This window comes from Watersipora subatra, chromosome 9, assembly GCF_963576615.1.
Source record: "Watersipora subatra chromosome 9, tzWatSuba1.1, whole genome shotgun sequence".
Taxonomy (NCBI): domain Eukaryota; kingdom Metazoa; phylum Bryozoa; class Gymnolaemata; order Cheilostomatida; family Watersiporidae; genus Watersipora; species Watersipora subatra.
The window spans coordinates 58,487,912-58,505,153 of NC_088716.1; the positions used below are offsets into that span (position 1 = coordinate 58,487,912).

General features: G+C 37.4%; 1 protein-coding gene across 1 annotated transcript in view; it reads left to right on the forward strand.

The window, feature by feature from the left end:
• LOC137403700 (splicing factor 3B subunit 4-like) overlaps positions 1–17,242 on the forward strand; it is a 28,955-nt gene that overhangs the window by 4,330 nt on the left and 7,383 nt on the right. Inside the window, exons 3-7 of the mRNA XM_068089713.1 lie at positions 769–914; positions 5,235–5,363; positions 6,855–7,035; positions 8,869–9,090; positions 16,188–16,271. Coding sequence (XP_067945814.1) covers positions 769–914; positions 5,235–5,363; positions 6,855–7,035; positions 8,869–9,090; positions 16,188–16,271 — 762 coding nt within the window. The remainder of the gene's footprint in view (positions 1–768; positions 915–5,234; positions 5,364–6,854; positions 7,036–8,868; positions 9,091–16,187; positions 16,272–17,242) is intronic.

The following is a 17,242-nucleotide window of genomic DNA, read 5'->3' on the forward strand; positions in this document are numbered from 1 at the left end:
CTCAACTGTTTTTCATATACGTTGAAGCACCAAGACCGTGTTAAACAAGGAATATCTATTAGCCTGACACAGTTATTAATTGTTTCTATGGCGTTCCTTTCAAAGTTTTAAAAAGCTAGTAAAGCTTTGGAGCTAGTAAACGGGTCGTACATGTATACTAATAGCATGCACAAGAGAATAATTGCTAATCTAAGTCATTATTAGTACCATTTTGTGGTCTCTCTTGCTGCTCACTCGCTATTATGGGTTCGCAAAGATCAAGGAATGTCCGAAGTGGCGGTCGAAAGAGGTCATTTAAAGCAATTAAATCTATTTTTCAACTTTTTTACTATAGTGATGGTCATATAAAGGTGACATTCAAATAAAGATGGCGTTCAAATTGAGGTTTTACGGTAAACGAATTTTTGACATTGAATTGATGCCATGAATAGATAGAAAACTAGGGTCTCCGTTCTAGATGTTTGGCAAATGAAGTTTTGTATAAGTTCGTTCTCTTCTGGCACTTTCCATGTTAGGGAACTGCATCCAAGTGCTGCCATAAGGCAGGATGGCCTCCACTGAAATGTTTGAATTTTCTCTGATGGTTTGAACATGATCAGCTGTATTCAATTGTTGTTATACTTCTTGTGAAGACATCTCGCAGCATATTGTTAGTTTGTGTTTCCTCCGCCTCAAGTCCAGAAACTCTGGTGCGATGATTCGAACAATACTGACTGCTCTCGAAGCGTTCTTCATGCTATTTCATGCTTATAATTATGTTCTTTTTAGTCAATGTTCACATGCCAAAGGATAGGGTGACAATGTCTCACCAGGGCTATGGTTTTGTCGAGTTTCTCGGAGAGGATGACGCTGACTATGCCATAAAGATAATGAACATGATTAAACTCTATGGTAAACCAACAAGAGTTAACAAGGTATGCCAATCTTTCGCCACTCCTACTTGCATTCAGGTTTTGTCTTTAATCTATCTTTCCCTTGACCTTTGACAGATTATGAAGAACATCGCTTGGTGCTAGAGATATTATTTTGTGTGTAAATGATATTGATTTGTATGCTAAGAGATAAGGTATTGAGTTTTGTTACAAATGTGGTAATTTTGAGATGAAGTTTTTCATCTATGAATTTTTTTTATGATAGAATGCACACCAAAAGCTATTTTGTCTTGAAAAATACAACTATTGTTATTTGTTCTACTTATTATTAACCTTTTCGCGGGCGAATTTTCAAAACTAAATCAGACCCCCATGGGCGAATTAATTTTCCGAAAAATCAATTTTTTTAAAAGGTTCATACACTTTTCTGTGTGTCATTATGTGCATATATCTATGTTTAAAGGTGCATATGTATACATGTATATGTCCATAGGCATATATATATATATATATATATATATATATATATATATATATATATATATATATATATATATATATATATATTATAAACGAATAAAAATGTATAGCATAAAATATTTATAATTGTGAATCTATCAAGATAAATGTATATTATATATTGTTTTATGATACAAATGTACATTCAAATAAGCCCAGTCATATTTATATGATTCAGGTAAGCACATGTAAACATTTCAAACTTTTCAAACATGTAAAACTTTTCAAAGTACTCTACTGGTTGAGCATCTACTGGAGTAAATGCTGGGCCTGTCACTGCTACAAACTGCTGAATTGTAGATTTATCTCTGTTTATGTTGGTTATATTCTTCCAGGCACTGGCATCACTCCTACTCACATCTTCATCACATTCCAATCACAATCCGAACCTGATTCACTGTCATATCTTGCTACTAAATCTAAAAAGTCACTGTCAGCTCGGAATCTCTTAGTAATTTCGGTACTAGTACTTGCTTTATTAGAATAATCTTGTGAGGTTCTTTTAGAAGTCGCCATGACGGTAAACTAAATTCAAACTCTCGAAAAATTCGGTAAATAAAAACTAAAACCGAACCAAGAAGAATAAAAGTTGATAAATTATTTAGAACGATCGTTTTATTTCAATTATAAAGTCAATTTTAGAGGCTAACCGAAGCTACTATATCGTAGCTTGCTATTGGTAAAAAAAGTAAACAAAAAACGGCATTTAGCTAACCAGAAACTGCAATAATAAAATACGTTATCGGGATGACAAAAATGTCGCTCTGCCCACGAGCAGCAGTATCACGAAGCGACAAAAACGTCGCTCTGCCCGCGAAAGGGTTAATAACAAGATTATGTTATTGGTTATTATTGATATTTTTATCATGTCAAACTGCAGTTCGAATTGGAAAGACTAAATGAGAGACCATATTACTATAGCATCCACCAACCTCATCAAAACGGCATTTCTTTAAAAGTGCCAAACTGAGGAGATAATTTCATTTATAGCATAGATTTACTTAAAGGAGACGCTCTAGCGATCATAGACTTACTTAGAGGAGACTCCCTAGCAATCATAGATTTACTTAGAAGAGACTCTAGCAATCATAGACTTACTTAGAGGAGACTCTCTAGCAATCATAGATTTACTTAGAGGAGACTCTCTAGCAATCGTAGATTTACTTAAAGGAGACTCTCTAGCAATCGTAGATTTACTTAGGGGAGACTCTCTAGCAATCATAGACTTACTTAGAGGAGACTCCCTAGCAATCATAGACTTACTTAGAGGAGACTCTCTAGCAATCGTAGATTTACTTAAAGGAGACTCTCTAGCAATCGTAGATTTACTTAGAGGAGACTCTCTAGCAATCATAGACTTACTTAGAGGAGACTCCCTAGCAATCATAGACTTACTTAGAGGAGACTCTCTAGCAATCATAGACTTACTTAGAGGAGACTCTCTAGCAATCGTAGATTTACTTAGAGGAGACTCTCTAGCAATCATAGACTTACTTAGAGGAGACTCCCTAGCAATCATAGACTTACTTAGAGGAGACTCTCTAGCAATCGTAGATTTGCTTAAAGGAGACTCTCTAGCAATCGTAGATTTACTTAGAGGAGACTCTCTAGCAATCATAGACTTACTTAGAGGAGACTCCCTAGCAATCATAGACTTACTTAGAGGAGACTCTCTAGCAATCATAGACTTACTTAGAGGAGACTCTCTAGCAATCGTAGATTTACTTAGAGGAGATTCTCTAGCAATCATAGATTTACTTAGAGGAGACTCCTTAGCAATCATAGATTTACTTAGAGGAGACTCCTTAGCAGTCATAGATTTACTTAGAGGAGACTCTCTAGCAATCATGGATTCACTTAAAGGAGACTCTTTAGCAATCTTAGATTTACTTAAAGGAGACTCTCTAGCAATCATAGATTCACTTAAAGGAGACTCTTTAGCAATCTTAGATTTACTTAAAGGAGACTCTCTAGCAATAAATCATTACAACTTACATTTGTAATCAATTAAGGTGTGAGAGAAGACTGAACAAAATCTCTTAGGTTTAAAATCATTCCTAATGATTGCAGGCATCCAAATCATCTTCACTTTAACTTCACAAATAAGTGTTTTGTGCTCTAGCTAAAGTTTCATGCCGATTTTCAAGTTCTGCACAAACATCTTTTAGCCGCTGCTACGTTCAACTGATTGACTTATGCTTTATGGTTGTTAAAATTGTAAAATATCGTTTGCTCCCTAGGAGTGGGCTACTACTGATTTGTTGTTTATAATTAACTTAACAAGAGGAGTTGTCTTATCCTGCAGGAGTTGTGCTTGCTAATATAACATCACCTATGGCTATTCTTACAATATACAGTGGACTCTAGCTAATGTAATCTCTAATTTAACATGTTACTCTGCTTTTAAATGACAACATTGTGGCACTGACTTAAGTTGAAGATGTTATTTCAACACTTAACAGCAGTTTGTGTTGCGAATGTTCCGTCACGAGTTCTCAATTAGGTGAAAGGTTAAAACGATATGCTGCCTCACTGGCATTTGATAAAAAATGTATTCCACTATTAAATCTTTGGTACTCTAGATAACGCTCTTGATTGACTGGCTTTATACATTTATAAATTGGTAATTAATATTATGTACTTGGGAGGGTGTATACTTCCCTATGTGTAATACATGTACAGTAATACCCCGACATACGAGCTTATTGTGCTCCAGGACTGAGCTCGTATGTCAGCGTTCTCTAATCTCCAAGCAATATTTCTCACATAAAATACCGTAAAACCTCTATTTAAACGCCACCTTTATTTGAATGCCACTTTTATTTTAATGCCACCTTTAGTTAAACACCTCTGTAGGAGAAGGGTTGAAAAGTAGTCTGCCATGGCATTCACATAGAGGTTTTACGGTGGCTAAATACAAATTAATCTGTTCCTTTTTTTTTAAAAAACACATAAAAACAGGATATTACAATGGAAGGCGTGTTTTAATTGTTGTAATATCCTTCCTACACTCACAAAGTAACAAATACTGAGCCAGTGGTTATGATCTGCAATAAAATGTTATATTGCCATGTACAGTACGGTAACTGTATGGGGTTCTTACCTTCGAGACAGATGTAGAGCTGCTAACAGCAGTGTGAGAGAGACTTGACAACGGCAATATTTTTGGCACGCTACACTATTGTGACACTTTGTTACATAACATCAGCTTTAAATTTAACTTAGGTGAATTTAGCCTACTGTACACACACGCAAAGATAAGTTTTAATCTTATGCTATCCTTAATTCTATTTTTGAATTCGTTTTCATCTTTTATTATTTCCTTCTGGCGCTTTTTCCTTCGCTTCTGTTTTCATTTTTAGCCAGTTTTTTCTAAAAAAATTTCAAACGAATCCTGTGAGAAATACTGAGGGATGCTGTTCTCGAAAGCGGCCTCTAGCCTACTTGGCCACCTAGCAACCGCATCGAGAACTGTCTCATATCTATAGACACATATGTCTCGTATGTGTCGATAGACACATAAGTCTCATATCTGAGACATATCTGTCTTATTTTTTCTCGCATCTCAAAGCAAAAACTTATTCAAAATTCTGCTCGTGTTTTCAATTTCTCTTATGTTGGTGCACTCGTATGTCGAAGTATGACTATTTGTAGACAAGTTTTATTGTTTAGGAGTTGTCCTTCTGATGGCTATGAGAAAACAATTCCTAATAACTACTAATGTGTACCAACTGTATATTTTAGCTCTTCCGCAGTCCTACTCTCTTTCCATTTGTCTAAGCTGTCTGTATGGTATGCTCTCAGGAGCAAATGAATGTTATCACTTCAAACTTTATTATGTAGGCTTCGTCGCACCAAAAGAACCTTGACATCGGAGCTAACATATTCATCGGTAATCTTGACCCTGAGGTTGATGAAAAACTCTTGTACGACACTTTCAGTGCATTTGGTGTCATTTTGCAAACTCCAAAGGTAAGGCAATCGTCTTGAATTTTCTTGGTTCATGGCAATTCTTTGTCATAAAATTTATCTTTCTATTATATACACGGTCTTGGTGACCCGTTGCCACCATTTTTAATGCTCAAATGTTGGCCAATCCTTGTTGACCGAGTGATTCTTCTGAATCACCAAGGCTGATCTACTCTCAGTCGTAATCGCTGTCCGTGTTCTGCTGAAGAACTCATCTTTTTAATCAGTTATTTTATTCAACTTCAATTAATTTGAAGCTATTTACAATGTTATGCGCATGGTTTGGCTGAAACCAATCTCTGGCTACTTGTGAGTTTAATATTGCTACTGATATAATGTGACGATGAAAAGTGAGACATCTTGCCACACTCTGCTCATCAAATGGCTGATCTAAGGTGAGACATCTCGCTGCACTTTGCTCATCAAATGGCTGATTTAAGGTGTGACATCTCGCCACACTATCTCTATCTACACTGATCTAAGTACTTCTCTTTAAAATACTTGAAGAGTTTTGACCTTATTTCTGTAAAAACTTAGTAGCAGAATTTAGCTATAGATAGCAAATAGCATAGGTTCAGAAACTCGCATAAATAGACCAGAATAATTTGTCTTTTGCCCCTAAAAAGCATCATTTTTGTAAAAGAAGGCATTCAGCGATATGATACAAAATCTAACAGAAAGACTAGAAGCACTGATCTCTAGAGTCTTTTTAAAAGTCGCCATATATACACATATTATATGCTGTTAGTAGGTGAAGAGGTCACCTTATTCATATGTCCTAGGGTTGCTCATTAAGTATTGTATTTTTATGTCTTTTACAAGCTTTCAAACATAATAATCTTGCTAGAGTCTCCTGACATCTAGCATAACTAATTGCACTGTATACTACTATTAACATTGTTATTAATAGTAGTATACAGACAGTGATCTCTCCAAATGCTAAACTAAACAAGACTATTAGAGTTTATTGATGCTGATTTGAGTTTATTGATGCTGATTTCAGATGATGTAATGAAGTTTTTACTCTTCACATACAATTAGAGGCAGAACTTATAGATGTTTTTGGAGTCTTGCAGAGCATGCAATGCTCTCTATTGACCTGGTTGTTTCAGATACTTACCTCATAGCCTCATCAACTTATATTGATGTATCAATGAACTGCAGTGTATTCTTACTGGCTGCCTTTTCTCTTCGAGTAGCTGATACACAAAGAGTCTTTTTGGTGATTCATCCCAGTCTCTATGTTATTAAAGTTTCGCTATTTTATAAAAAAGTAACGATATGGGAGTATCCAATATTGGTGCTTACGGTACATGACTCTTCCTATCAAGGCATCATAGCAATCGTGTTGATATGGTCTGCTACAGTATCAACACCTCGGGCTTTCACGTTTGAAGTTGTCCTGGTGACTAGTGTCTTAGAGCTGGTGAATATTAGCTTCTGTCCATAAACCAGTCAAAACTGTTACTGGATGCTGACCATACTATTTTGTAGATCATGAGAGACCCAGACTCTGGTAACTCCAAAGGTTTTGCTTTTATCAACTTTGGCAGTTTTGATTCGTCTGATGCTGCCATAGAGGCGATGAATGGCCAATACCTTTGCAACAGAGCCATCACCATCTCTTACGCATTTAAAAAAGATGCCAAGGGAGAGCGGCACGGCTCAGCAGCTGGTTTGTTTGTAACAGCAATTTTTCTTGCCCAAGTCAATAGGCCATCGCTCTGCTTCAGTTTTTAGACTGAGTCCGTGTATTTTACCATGTCATTTACGTTTATACAGTTCTCTGAATCACTCCTGCCTAACTTATCCTTTCTTACTTATGTATAGTTCGGTAGAAATTAGCCTTTGTTCACAGCTGTCTGTGAATCTTCGCTGCCAGTCATTCCAGACTTTTGGAATTGTTCAAACTTTTATTGTGATTTCCTTTAACCTGAGTTTCACATTGATATTTCCTAGTTCTCTGGCTCAACTAAACCCAGTTTTAAAGGTTGACTTGCAACAAAATTCTCATTACAGTTATTTGATATCAAAAGATTCACCACATCTTACTCTGTTGTGTTGTAGGTGCAAAATATGTGGGAATGTGATTACAAGCTCTTAAAAGCTCAAAAACGAACAATTAATCGCAGCCACACGAGACTGCCGTAGTTTGGATTCTCTTTCTAAAACGGTTCAAATGTGACGTAGTTGTGGTAGATGATTTCTGTTTACACTTTCACGCAACCTTATTCGTCGAAATATTTTCACGAATATACTTCACGCATTCAATAAAACCATGTCTATTGCCCTTACGCGTCTATTTCATCATCATTGTAATGCTGTCACTTTTAGCAGTAATATCTTATAACCTCCAGTAAAAATTCATTTAATTTTTTAACCTTACCTCGAAGGAGTACATTTCATTGTCTGATAATCATGACGAGCCTGTTGGTCACCTGTGATAATCGAAAAGTGCTGCAAAAATTATTTTCGAAGTATTGGATCACATGATCAGATTACGACTTGCCGATTAGACCAAACTGAAACAAAACTGTAAAGTAGCGAGCATCTATATTTGATACGGGGTCTTCGGTAAAACCTGAAGTGTTTGTCATAAACTAGTGCTACGATAAGTTTATATTGAGCTTTTTATTGGCCTTTCAATTCACGTGATAACATCACGTGACAAGACAATAACCAAACTGTCATGACTACGTCAGAAAAATAAACAGATTCCAATCTACGGCGGCTTTTCGTTTTTGAGCTTTTAAAAGCTTGTAATCACATTTCCACATATTTTGCACCTACAACACAACAGAGTAAGACATGGTGAATTCTTTGATACCAAATAACTGTAATGTGAATTTTGTTGCAAGTCAACCTTTAAGGAAGCAGTTATGTTATTATTAGTCAGTGGTAAGACTTGTACAGCACTGGCCTATATATTACAGCTCCTAGTATTTCTGAAAAAGCTTGCAATAAAAAGAACAATCATCGTTTTTTTTTTCATTTAAACCGGTCTCATGTTTGGATGCAGCCCCTGCTATTATTTTTTGACCGAAAGCTGATCGATTGCTTGCCATTAGATACAGTAGTTTTTCCATTGTTACTTTATATGTCACTCTATATGCTATGGAAGTTGAGCACACATAAGACGAGACCACACCTTGAGGGGCTGAAGCAATTCTTTCGTATCATTTCTCACATGGCATATCATGAATTGCTATTGATATCAAAATATGTAGCCATTGTTAACAATACTTTTACATACTCAAATTTCACTACTGTAAGGCTGTAAAGTGTGGATGCAGTTTGTAACTTGAAGGTTACTTTTAATAAGAAATCTCTCAAATCAGTTCTATTGATGGGCAAATCAATGGTAGTTTTCTGTTCATTGTGTCTGAGTGGGTAACTCCTTTGTGTTCTTTTTGTCGACATTCTGGTCTGTAAGTTAATTATATCTCTTTGATACATCAAGGTTAACCCGTATTACTGTGTTTAATACATCATACGTATCTGTTAATAGAGAGGTTACTGGCTGCTCAGAATCCGCTTGCTCAAACTGACCGACCCCACCAGCTGTTTGCCGATGCTCCAGCCCCTCCTACAGAACCGGGTGCACCTTCTGGTGGTATGCCTTCAGGCCCACCTCCCGGCGCGCCACCGGGTGCACCACCTATGAACATGCCACCTCCTGCACCGGGCATGTCCGCACCACCACCTCCTCCAGGAGCCTTCCCACCACCAGGTTGGGCTATAGTTTATCCTCTCTCGTGTACTACATGAACATCAACTCTTTAGCTAGTAAGCCTTTTTAATGCTAAACAGTTACAATGCGATGTTGGCAAACGCAAGTTATAAGTTAATGTTTATAACTTGCATTTGCCAACTCTCCCTATTTGGCTTACTATTTTGGACCTAGCACAATTGTTGCTTCTGTAAAACATCCACCACGCGTGCGCCATCTTTATCTGTACCTAGGTCAGTCATCAGGTTGTTCAACTCTCTCAAAGCTTTGTTGTCGGTTCGTCGTACATTGTACGGTAAGAGCTTGCATCAGCCATTCGTCGGCAACACTGGAGAAAGCAAGCTTGTAAATGGATATGTTGTAATTAGTAAAGGTATTTGTTAAATAGTTGCCTACGCATTGATACAGTTGGTAAGCACTGTTATAGCCCATCACCTCTGTCATGGTGTCACATGTCGTACTGTTCAAGCATCCAGCGGTAAACTATTTCCCACCAAATGAAGTGAGAACCAGGTGACTGGCTGACATGGAATGCAACATCTTCGCAGAGCTCGTACCAAACCTGTTGCATTTGATCAGATCCTGCTACAGGCTTCGTCAGTTAAACCAATTGTGCCGAGTCAGACCCTGTCATATATCTCTTTTAATTTCCTCTCTGGCTCATGCTATTTAGTGCTTATGAAATTCATTATTCCTGTTTCCTTGAATCCGTGTTTTGATAGTTTGAGGAGTGTTTTCCATAATTTAATATTGCATCATTGCAAATTGGTGTCAAAACTTCCACAAAAGTTGGTTCAAATTTCCAATATCAAGTCTTTTCTGTAGCCTGACCCACCTCCTGTGACTGATATGTTGCCACGACATGCTTTGTATCTTATGAACAAGTTAAAGATCGTATCTTATATAAGAGGTCGTTTGTTTTTCAAAAGTGAACCATATTGTATTCCTGGTAGTAGTAACTCTTTGTCGCTACCCACAAGTCTTAAGCCACTGTTCTACCCCTTCTTTGTTACAGTTTGAGTCAGAGCTTTGGGAGTGTTTTGTTTACGCATATGTTATGACACTCTTAGACCCACTGCATGACTATTCAGGCTCTGTTTTTCCCCTGGCCTTTAGATGGAAAAGGTCAATTGGAAGTGGAACTTCCTGTGCACTCACTCGGGATATTCTTGAGCACAAGAAGTCTGTTGTTGTTTTAAGGGCCACTCTTACCATCCAACCGCCACAAATAAAATTTAACTTTTTATTGTTTACCAACTTTTTAAAAGATGATGCCAAGCTGTCAAAATGTAACAAATGCACATTTGATATACAGAAAATAGCTTCAAATTTGTTTTTAAAGCTTGTCGCAGTGCATCATATTTTCTGACGCATACGCTAGCACTGTGTCAGCTCATGATCTGTTGGCAAACTGCAGAAATATAAATAGTGTAAACCTAGAGGTTAAGTGCGCTTTGAGCTCCATACACGTACACCGCAACAATCTGAAAAAATGTCATCGATACCATTTGAATACTACGTCGTTTATGTAGTTGCGAATATAATTTATTCATGAATATTTTAAGAGCCTTGAAAAGGGTATGTGAGCAACTATTATTGTGAGCAGATGCTTGAATAACATCAGCTAACAGGAAATCCCAGATTCGGGTAGATCTGGGATCTGGGATTTATCACTACTGCCATAGCTACTAGCATTTTAGGTTCAAACCGAATGAAATCTAATCATATTTTCTCTATTCCTTTGTCTGGTATGTTTATATTCTCAATTTCATTAGTTTCAGTTCACCTGCGAGCGTTGATAAACTCTACCACTTGTATATAGTTTCAGTTCATCTGCGAGCGTTGATAAACTCTACCACTTGTATATAGTTTCAGTTCACCTGCAACCGTTAATAAACTCTACCACTTGTATATAGTTTCAGGTTACCTGGAAGCGTTCATAAACTCTACCACTTGTATATAGTTTCAGTTCACCTGCAAGCGTTCATAAATTCTACCACTTGTATATGGTTTCAGTTCACCTGCAAGCGTTCATAAACTCTACCACTTATATATAGTTTCAGTTCACCTGCAAGCGTTCATAAACTCTACCACTTATATATAGTTTCAGTTCACCTGCAAGCGTTCATAAATTCTACCACTTGTATATAGTTTCAGTTCACCTGCAAGCGTTCATAAACTCTACCACTTGTATATAGTTTCAGCTCACCTGCAAGCGTTCATAAATTCTATCACTTGTAGGCTATATAGTTTCAGTTCACCTGCAAGCGTTCATAAATTCTACCACTTGTATATGGTTTCAGTTCACCTGCAAGCGTTCATAAACTCTACCACTTGTATATAGTTTCAGCTCACCTGCAAGCGTTCATAAACTCTACCACTTGTATGTAGTTTCAGTTCACCTGCAAGCGTTCATAAACTCTACCACTTGTATATAGTTTCAGCTCACCTGCAAGCGTTCATAAACTCTACCACTTGTATATAGTTTCAGTTCACCTGCAAGCGTTCATAAACTCTACCACTTATATATAGTTTCAGTTCACCTGCAAGCGTTCATAAACTCTACCACTTGTATATAGTTTCAGCTCACCTGCAAGCGTTCATAAACTCTACCACTTGTAGGCTATATAGTTTCAGATCGCCTGCAAGCGTTCATAAATTCTATCACTTGTAGGCTATATAGTTTCAGATCGCCTGCAAGCGTTCATAAATTCTATCACTTGTAGGCTATATAGTTTCAGTTCACCTGCAAGCGTTCATAAACTCTACCACTTGTATATAGTTTCAGTTCACCTGCAAGCGTTCATAAATTCTACCGCTTGTATATAGTTTCAGGTTACCTGGAAGCGTTCATAAACTCTACCACTTGTATATAGTTTCAGTTCACCTGCAAGCGTTCATAAATTCTACCACTTGTATATGGTTTCAGTTCACCTGCAAGCGTTCATAAACTCTACCACTTATATATAGTTTCAGTTCACCTGCAAGCGTTAATAAACTCTACCACTTATATATAGTTTCAGTTCACCTGCAAGCGTTAATAAACTCTACCACTTATATATAGTTTCAGATCGCCTGCAAGCGTTTATAAACTCTACCACTTGTATATAGTTTCAGATCGCCTGCAAGCGTTTATAAACTACCACATATCTGGTTATCACCGCAAACATTTTTGTATAAGTCTTAGATTTTTCAATTGAAATTTTAGTATAGCATGGAACAGCTACCAAATTGTAAATATTGAATACTTGTGCATTAAATCGCTAATATCGTATTCATATCAATGTTTGGACAATTCACCGGCTCCAATATAGTATCTACATGATGATAGATGTTATTTGGATAGCACACTAACCTACAAGATGTAAATGTTGTACCATGAGTAGTGGGTCAATGCGTTTTTTTATGACAAGACCTGAATCTATAGAATGACCTGTAGAATCTGAAAGCACCATTAACCATGTATTTACACAATTTTACCTACATTTCCTTGCTTTCTAGCAGGTGCTACTTTCATCACTCCTGATGTTTTAGATGCACATTTTAAATTTCTCAAGTTTACCCGAAGTACAATTATTTGTTGCTGTTTGTAGTCGATAGTAAATTTTAAAGCTTCTCGTAGCGTTTTCATTTGGGTTAATTTTTATTAATAGAACTTTAGTTTTGTTTTCTTTCAAATATTAAGCAAGGAAAACAGGCAGTTGCAATAGTATTACACTTTTCTCTTGGTTGCCTATCATTGACTGAGGATTCATAAAGGCATTCAGAGCTAAGTTGGCTAAGTTCACTAAGTTGTATGGATTACTGGTGAAATGGTTTCTATGAAATTTTTCTGCATTTGGCATGTTTGTACATTATTTGTATTAGCTGTATATGATTGCCGGGAGGCACAGCTAGTGATGTTATATATATTAAAAGATATTTAATTATAATAGTGTGCATATCTGTGGTCTACTTAAAGCTTAGACGTACTGTCTGCAATCGCGCATGGCTAAAGCATCGTCATGAAGATAAGAATGGACTATTCTAATGGGTCATCATTGTTCTCTCCTTCTGGAAAGTTCTGTATTTTATGTCTTCAAAATCCTGTGTGGTTTCATCTGCAAATCTTCTAATACTCTGAAATATGTAAATCTACACTAACCTTTATGTAATGCTGATGAGAAAATGTTAATGTCTCGGCGCTTAATCTTTCTTAAACTTTTGCGGTGAAACAATGGTTCATTTAGTCACTGCTTTGGAGCATCTTAGGATAGTGACCAATCTTGGTCTTATTAATGATAACTTTCACTGGTGGGACTTGGATTTCAAAGTTCCTCACTTCTGAACTTGGTCATCTCTCGTTGAGTGGCATGTCGGGCAGTGTCGGGCAGCGCTTTCTACTTGAGTTCTTAGATCATACGGAGTCAAAGATTAGCCATCTCTAGGCTGTCACTCAATGTGCTGACTCTCCTTCAGTTTGCTAGCCACTCATAGTCCTCTTGCCATCCGCCACTCATAGTCCCCTTGCCCTCCGCCACTCATAGTTTCCTTGACCTCTGCCACTCTTAGTCCCCTTAACCTCTGCCACTCTTAGTCCCCCTACCCTCCACCACTCATAGTCCCCTTGCCCTCCACCACTCAGTCTCCTTGCCCTCCACCACTCAGTCCCCTTGACCTCTGCCACTCAGTTCCCTTGCCCTCCACCACTCGTAGTCCCCTTGCCCTCCACCACTCATAGTCCCCTTGCCCTCCACCACTCAGTCCCCTTGCCGTCCACCACTCAGTCCCCTTGACCTCTGCCACTCAGTTCCCTTGCCCTTCGCCACTCAGTCCCCTTGCCCTCCGCCACTCAGTCCCCTTGCCCTTTGTCACTCAGACCCCTTGCCCTCCACTGTACTGCTGACTCACCAGCCGTGTTGCCAGTCATCCCAAATGTGTCATTCATCTGAATATAAAAATTTTGAATTATGTCCTGCAGACGAATCATCTGAATTCATCAGCTTGAGCTAACCCTATAAAAAGGATAGGAATCAGACAATGGGAGTATGAGGGACTTGAAGCGAATGCTTTTTACAATTTTTTCTTCCTAAAATATTGCAACAGCAACACTATTCACATTTGAACCGCATCAATTCTAGTGAGCCATCAACTAAATGCGAGGAATAAATCATTCCAAACATGTCCTACCACCTACGCATGGGTAGTTCTATGGCAGGAAATGGTGTTAGCCAGTTGAATATGCAATGAAATCACCACCAGTTGGATCTGCTGACTCATGTATGGCTCCTACTGTATTTCTGATTCTTGTCGAGTTCAGCCCTACATTCTCTTATGGCCACCTACTCATCTCTCCTTAAATAACTGATTGGACAAAAAGTGGATGAATTTAATGAATTTTGCTTCCTTAAAACTGCTGTGGTCAGTTAAAGGCTGTGGAGTGGTTGTTCGTGAATAATATTATGCTCTAATTTGTTTCTACTTGTCATTTTTATTCATTTAAAACAATGTTGAGTATTATTTTCACGTCTTCTTTTTTATTCCAATAATGCTCATCTTATACATTTGCCAATTTTTGATTAAATGCTGGTACATAGTAATGCTATGAGTCATCAGGCTACATTAGAAGATTCACCAAACAGTTCTGCAGTTCAAAACCCTGAACCTAGCTATTTCCTGCACTTTAAATTACGTCCATGTACTGTAGGGCTGTGTGTATGCACCGTTTGTTTTTGGGTTTTGTATATACAGTCAAACTGGGATAACTCACACACGTGGTTAACTCGAATGGATCTTTTTGGTCCGTTCCCACGCAGTGATAAATTGCTTTTGATAACTCAACATCATTAACTCGAACAGTTTTTGCCCAACAGCAACCGAGAAGGTTGTTATCACTTTACAATATTACTTTATTCCCAGCCATAGAGATAAACATCAACTTTTAGTAGTTCTTAGGCGTCATTACCATCATCGACAAAATATTTTTGTTTACGACTTTTCTAAAGGTTTGCAAAAAATTAAATTTTACCAAACATCCACTTTGCGATGGCCATTTGAAAGCAAGGAAAACGAGGTAACCGCGAATAAACCTAAAGTAAAATTGGCAAAATTGATCGTGGTTAAAACGCTCAGGAGAAAAAGATGTCTTTCTTCTGAGCATTTTAATTGCGATCAAGTTTTGTCAATTTTAACCTGAAAACCTCCTGGCAGTCACATCACCTTGAAATAACAAACAAATCTCAAGTGATAGAAAAATATCTATACCTTCTGATAAAATAATTTCATGTGAGAGGCCCTTTAACTTGCAACAAGTAATCTGTGCTTTTGATTTATATAAATTTTGTATATGTACATGTATCTACTGATAAATACGTGGACTTGTGACAGTGCTCTGATAGCTTGAACGCTCTGATAACTTTAACACTTTCGCTTGGTCCCGTGAAGTTTGAGTTATCTGAGTTTCACTATCATATGTGTTGTAGAAAAGGCTTCATAAAAGTTTAGTGAGATTTTTAAATTTATTGAAAGAGTTACGAGCTGGAAGAATTCATTCATAAAACTTTCCTTTTATATTTGAGAATTGCCAAGGAGTTTTACTTTGCCCTGACCTCATTGGCTGACCCCACTAAGTACTGCATAATTTTAAATGGTTGCCTTTATTTTCACTTTTCTTTTTAGAGTGGATCAAAACAGCGATATAATCTATCACTATTTTAGACCATTCAGACACCACACCGCTCACTTACAGTTTAATATCTTAGTTTTTAAATAGGGAATTGTTCAAACACGGGTTTGTAAAATTTGTTTTCATCGAGTTTCAGTTACGTTTATGTTTTTAGCTGCCTCCTATTACGTTACACAAGTTTGCACTAAACTATACTAACAGCAGTGGATGTTATCTGGTACCTGAGTTTCTGTGAATCTGTTGATCGACAACTCTTAGTTTTATTCTGCCAAATTTTGGTTCTCGGTTCGAAAGCAATTCACGAAAAGTTATTTATCGGCCTGCTGAAACCTAGGGCTGTTTTATTCTATAACACTGTGTATTTAGGGTATACAGAGTGTTTAAGACTCGTTGATCTGTGTTGGAGTTGCAGAGTATATCATGTCTGTTGCAGGAATGAGGCCGCCAGGAATGCCTCCACCTCCAGGGTTTCCAGGAGGTCCTCCTCCTGCCCCGCCTAACTTCAATGCACCTCCAGGTTGGTTGAAAGTTTTGGTTGCTCATAATTCACAGAATATTTACTGTTTTGAGGAAGTTAACATACGCCCATGCATCTTGTTTGTGGTTTCTCTGAAGGATTATTGGGAGCTTTCTTATTTTGAAGGTGGTGACAAGAATTTTACTACTGCATACAGTATTAACTTTTCATATTTCGATTAGTACTAAAACTAATTATAAGTTGACTTTCCTCGGTCTGCGTATTATGTGTTGCTGTTATGTATTTCAATTGCTTAGCAATATGCACCCTAAGAATTTGACTCTATAACAATGACCCAATATCTACAGGTATGTTCAGAGGAGGATTCGTTTGGGTGACAAGAACTACGTTATCTTAAATAAGGTTTAAAAAGAGGCAATCGGTCACTCGTAGTAATACATTGTTTTAGTTATGCAGTTGAGTAGATAATCAACTGCGTAACCGTAATGATGTTGATTTGTCATCGACTGGCATACACATGACGAATGATTATAAATGGTACCCCAGAAAATTACTCCTGATAAACTAAAGTTGTCTTGTAATGAGTCTCACAAAGTGCTTGAGTGAGTTTGCTGCGCTGTCACACTGACAGAAAACGCTTGCAATGAGGCAAATAAAGCTACCAATTTTATGTGGCAATCATATCTACATTATGAGCAAGAAAACAAATATTCATAAAGTACGCTATGCTAGTATCTGAACTAGGAATGTGCTTAGAGCCTTAGATGAATGCACTAAAATGATCATCTATTGGAGCGCATAATACCCAAATATACCAGCAGAAAGCTGAGATAACACCACAGGATATTCTGGTCACACTTAGCGACCTACAGGCCACAACTAAACACTCCTGCATGTACCTCTTTGTAATTATGTAAAGACAGAGTTAGGTTTTGTGATCTAAAGGTATGGGACAAAGACTGGTGTAGGATGCCCTCATACTAACAGGGTTACAATAAGCATTTCTCTTG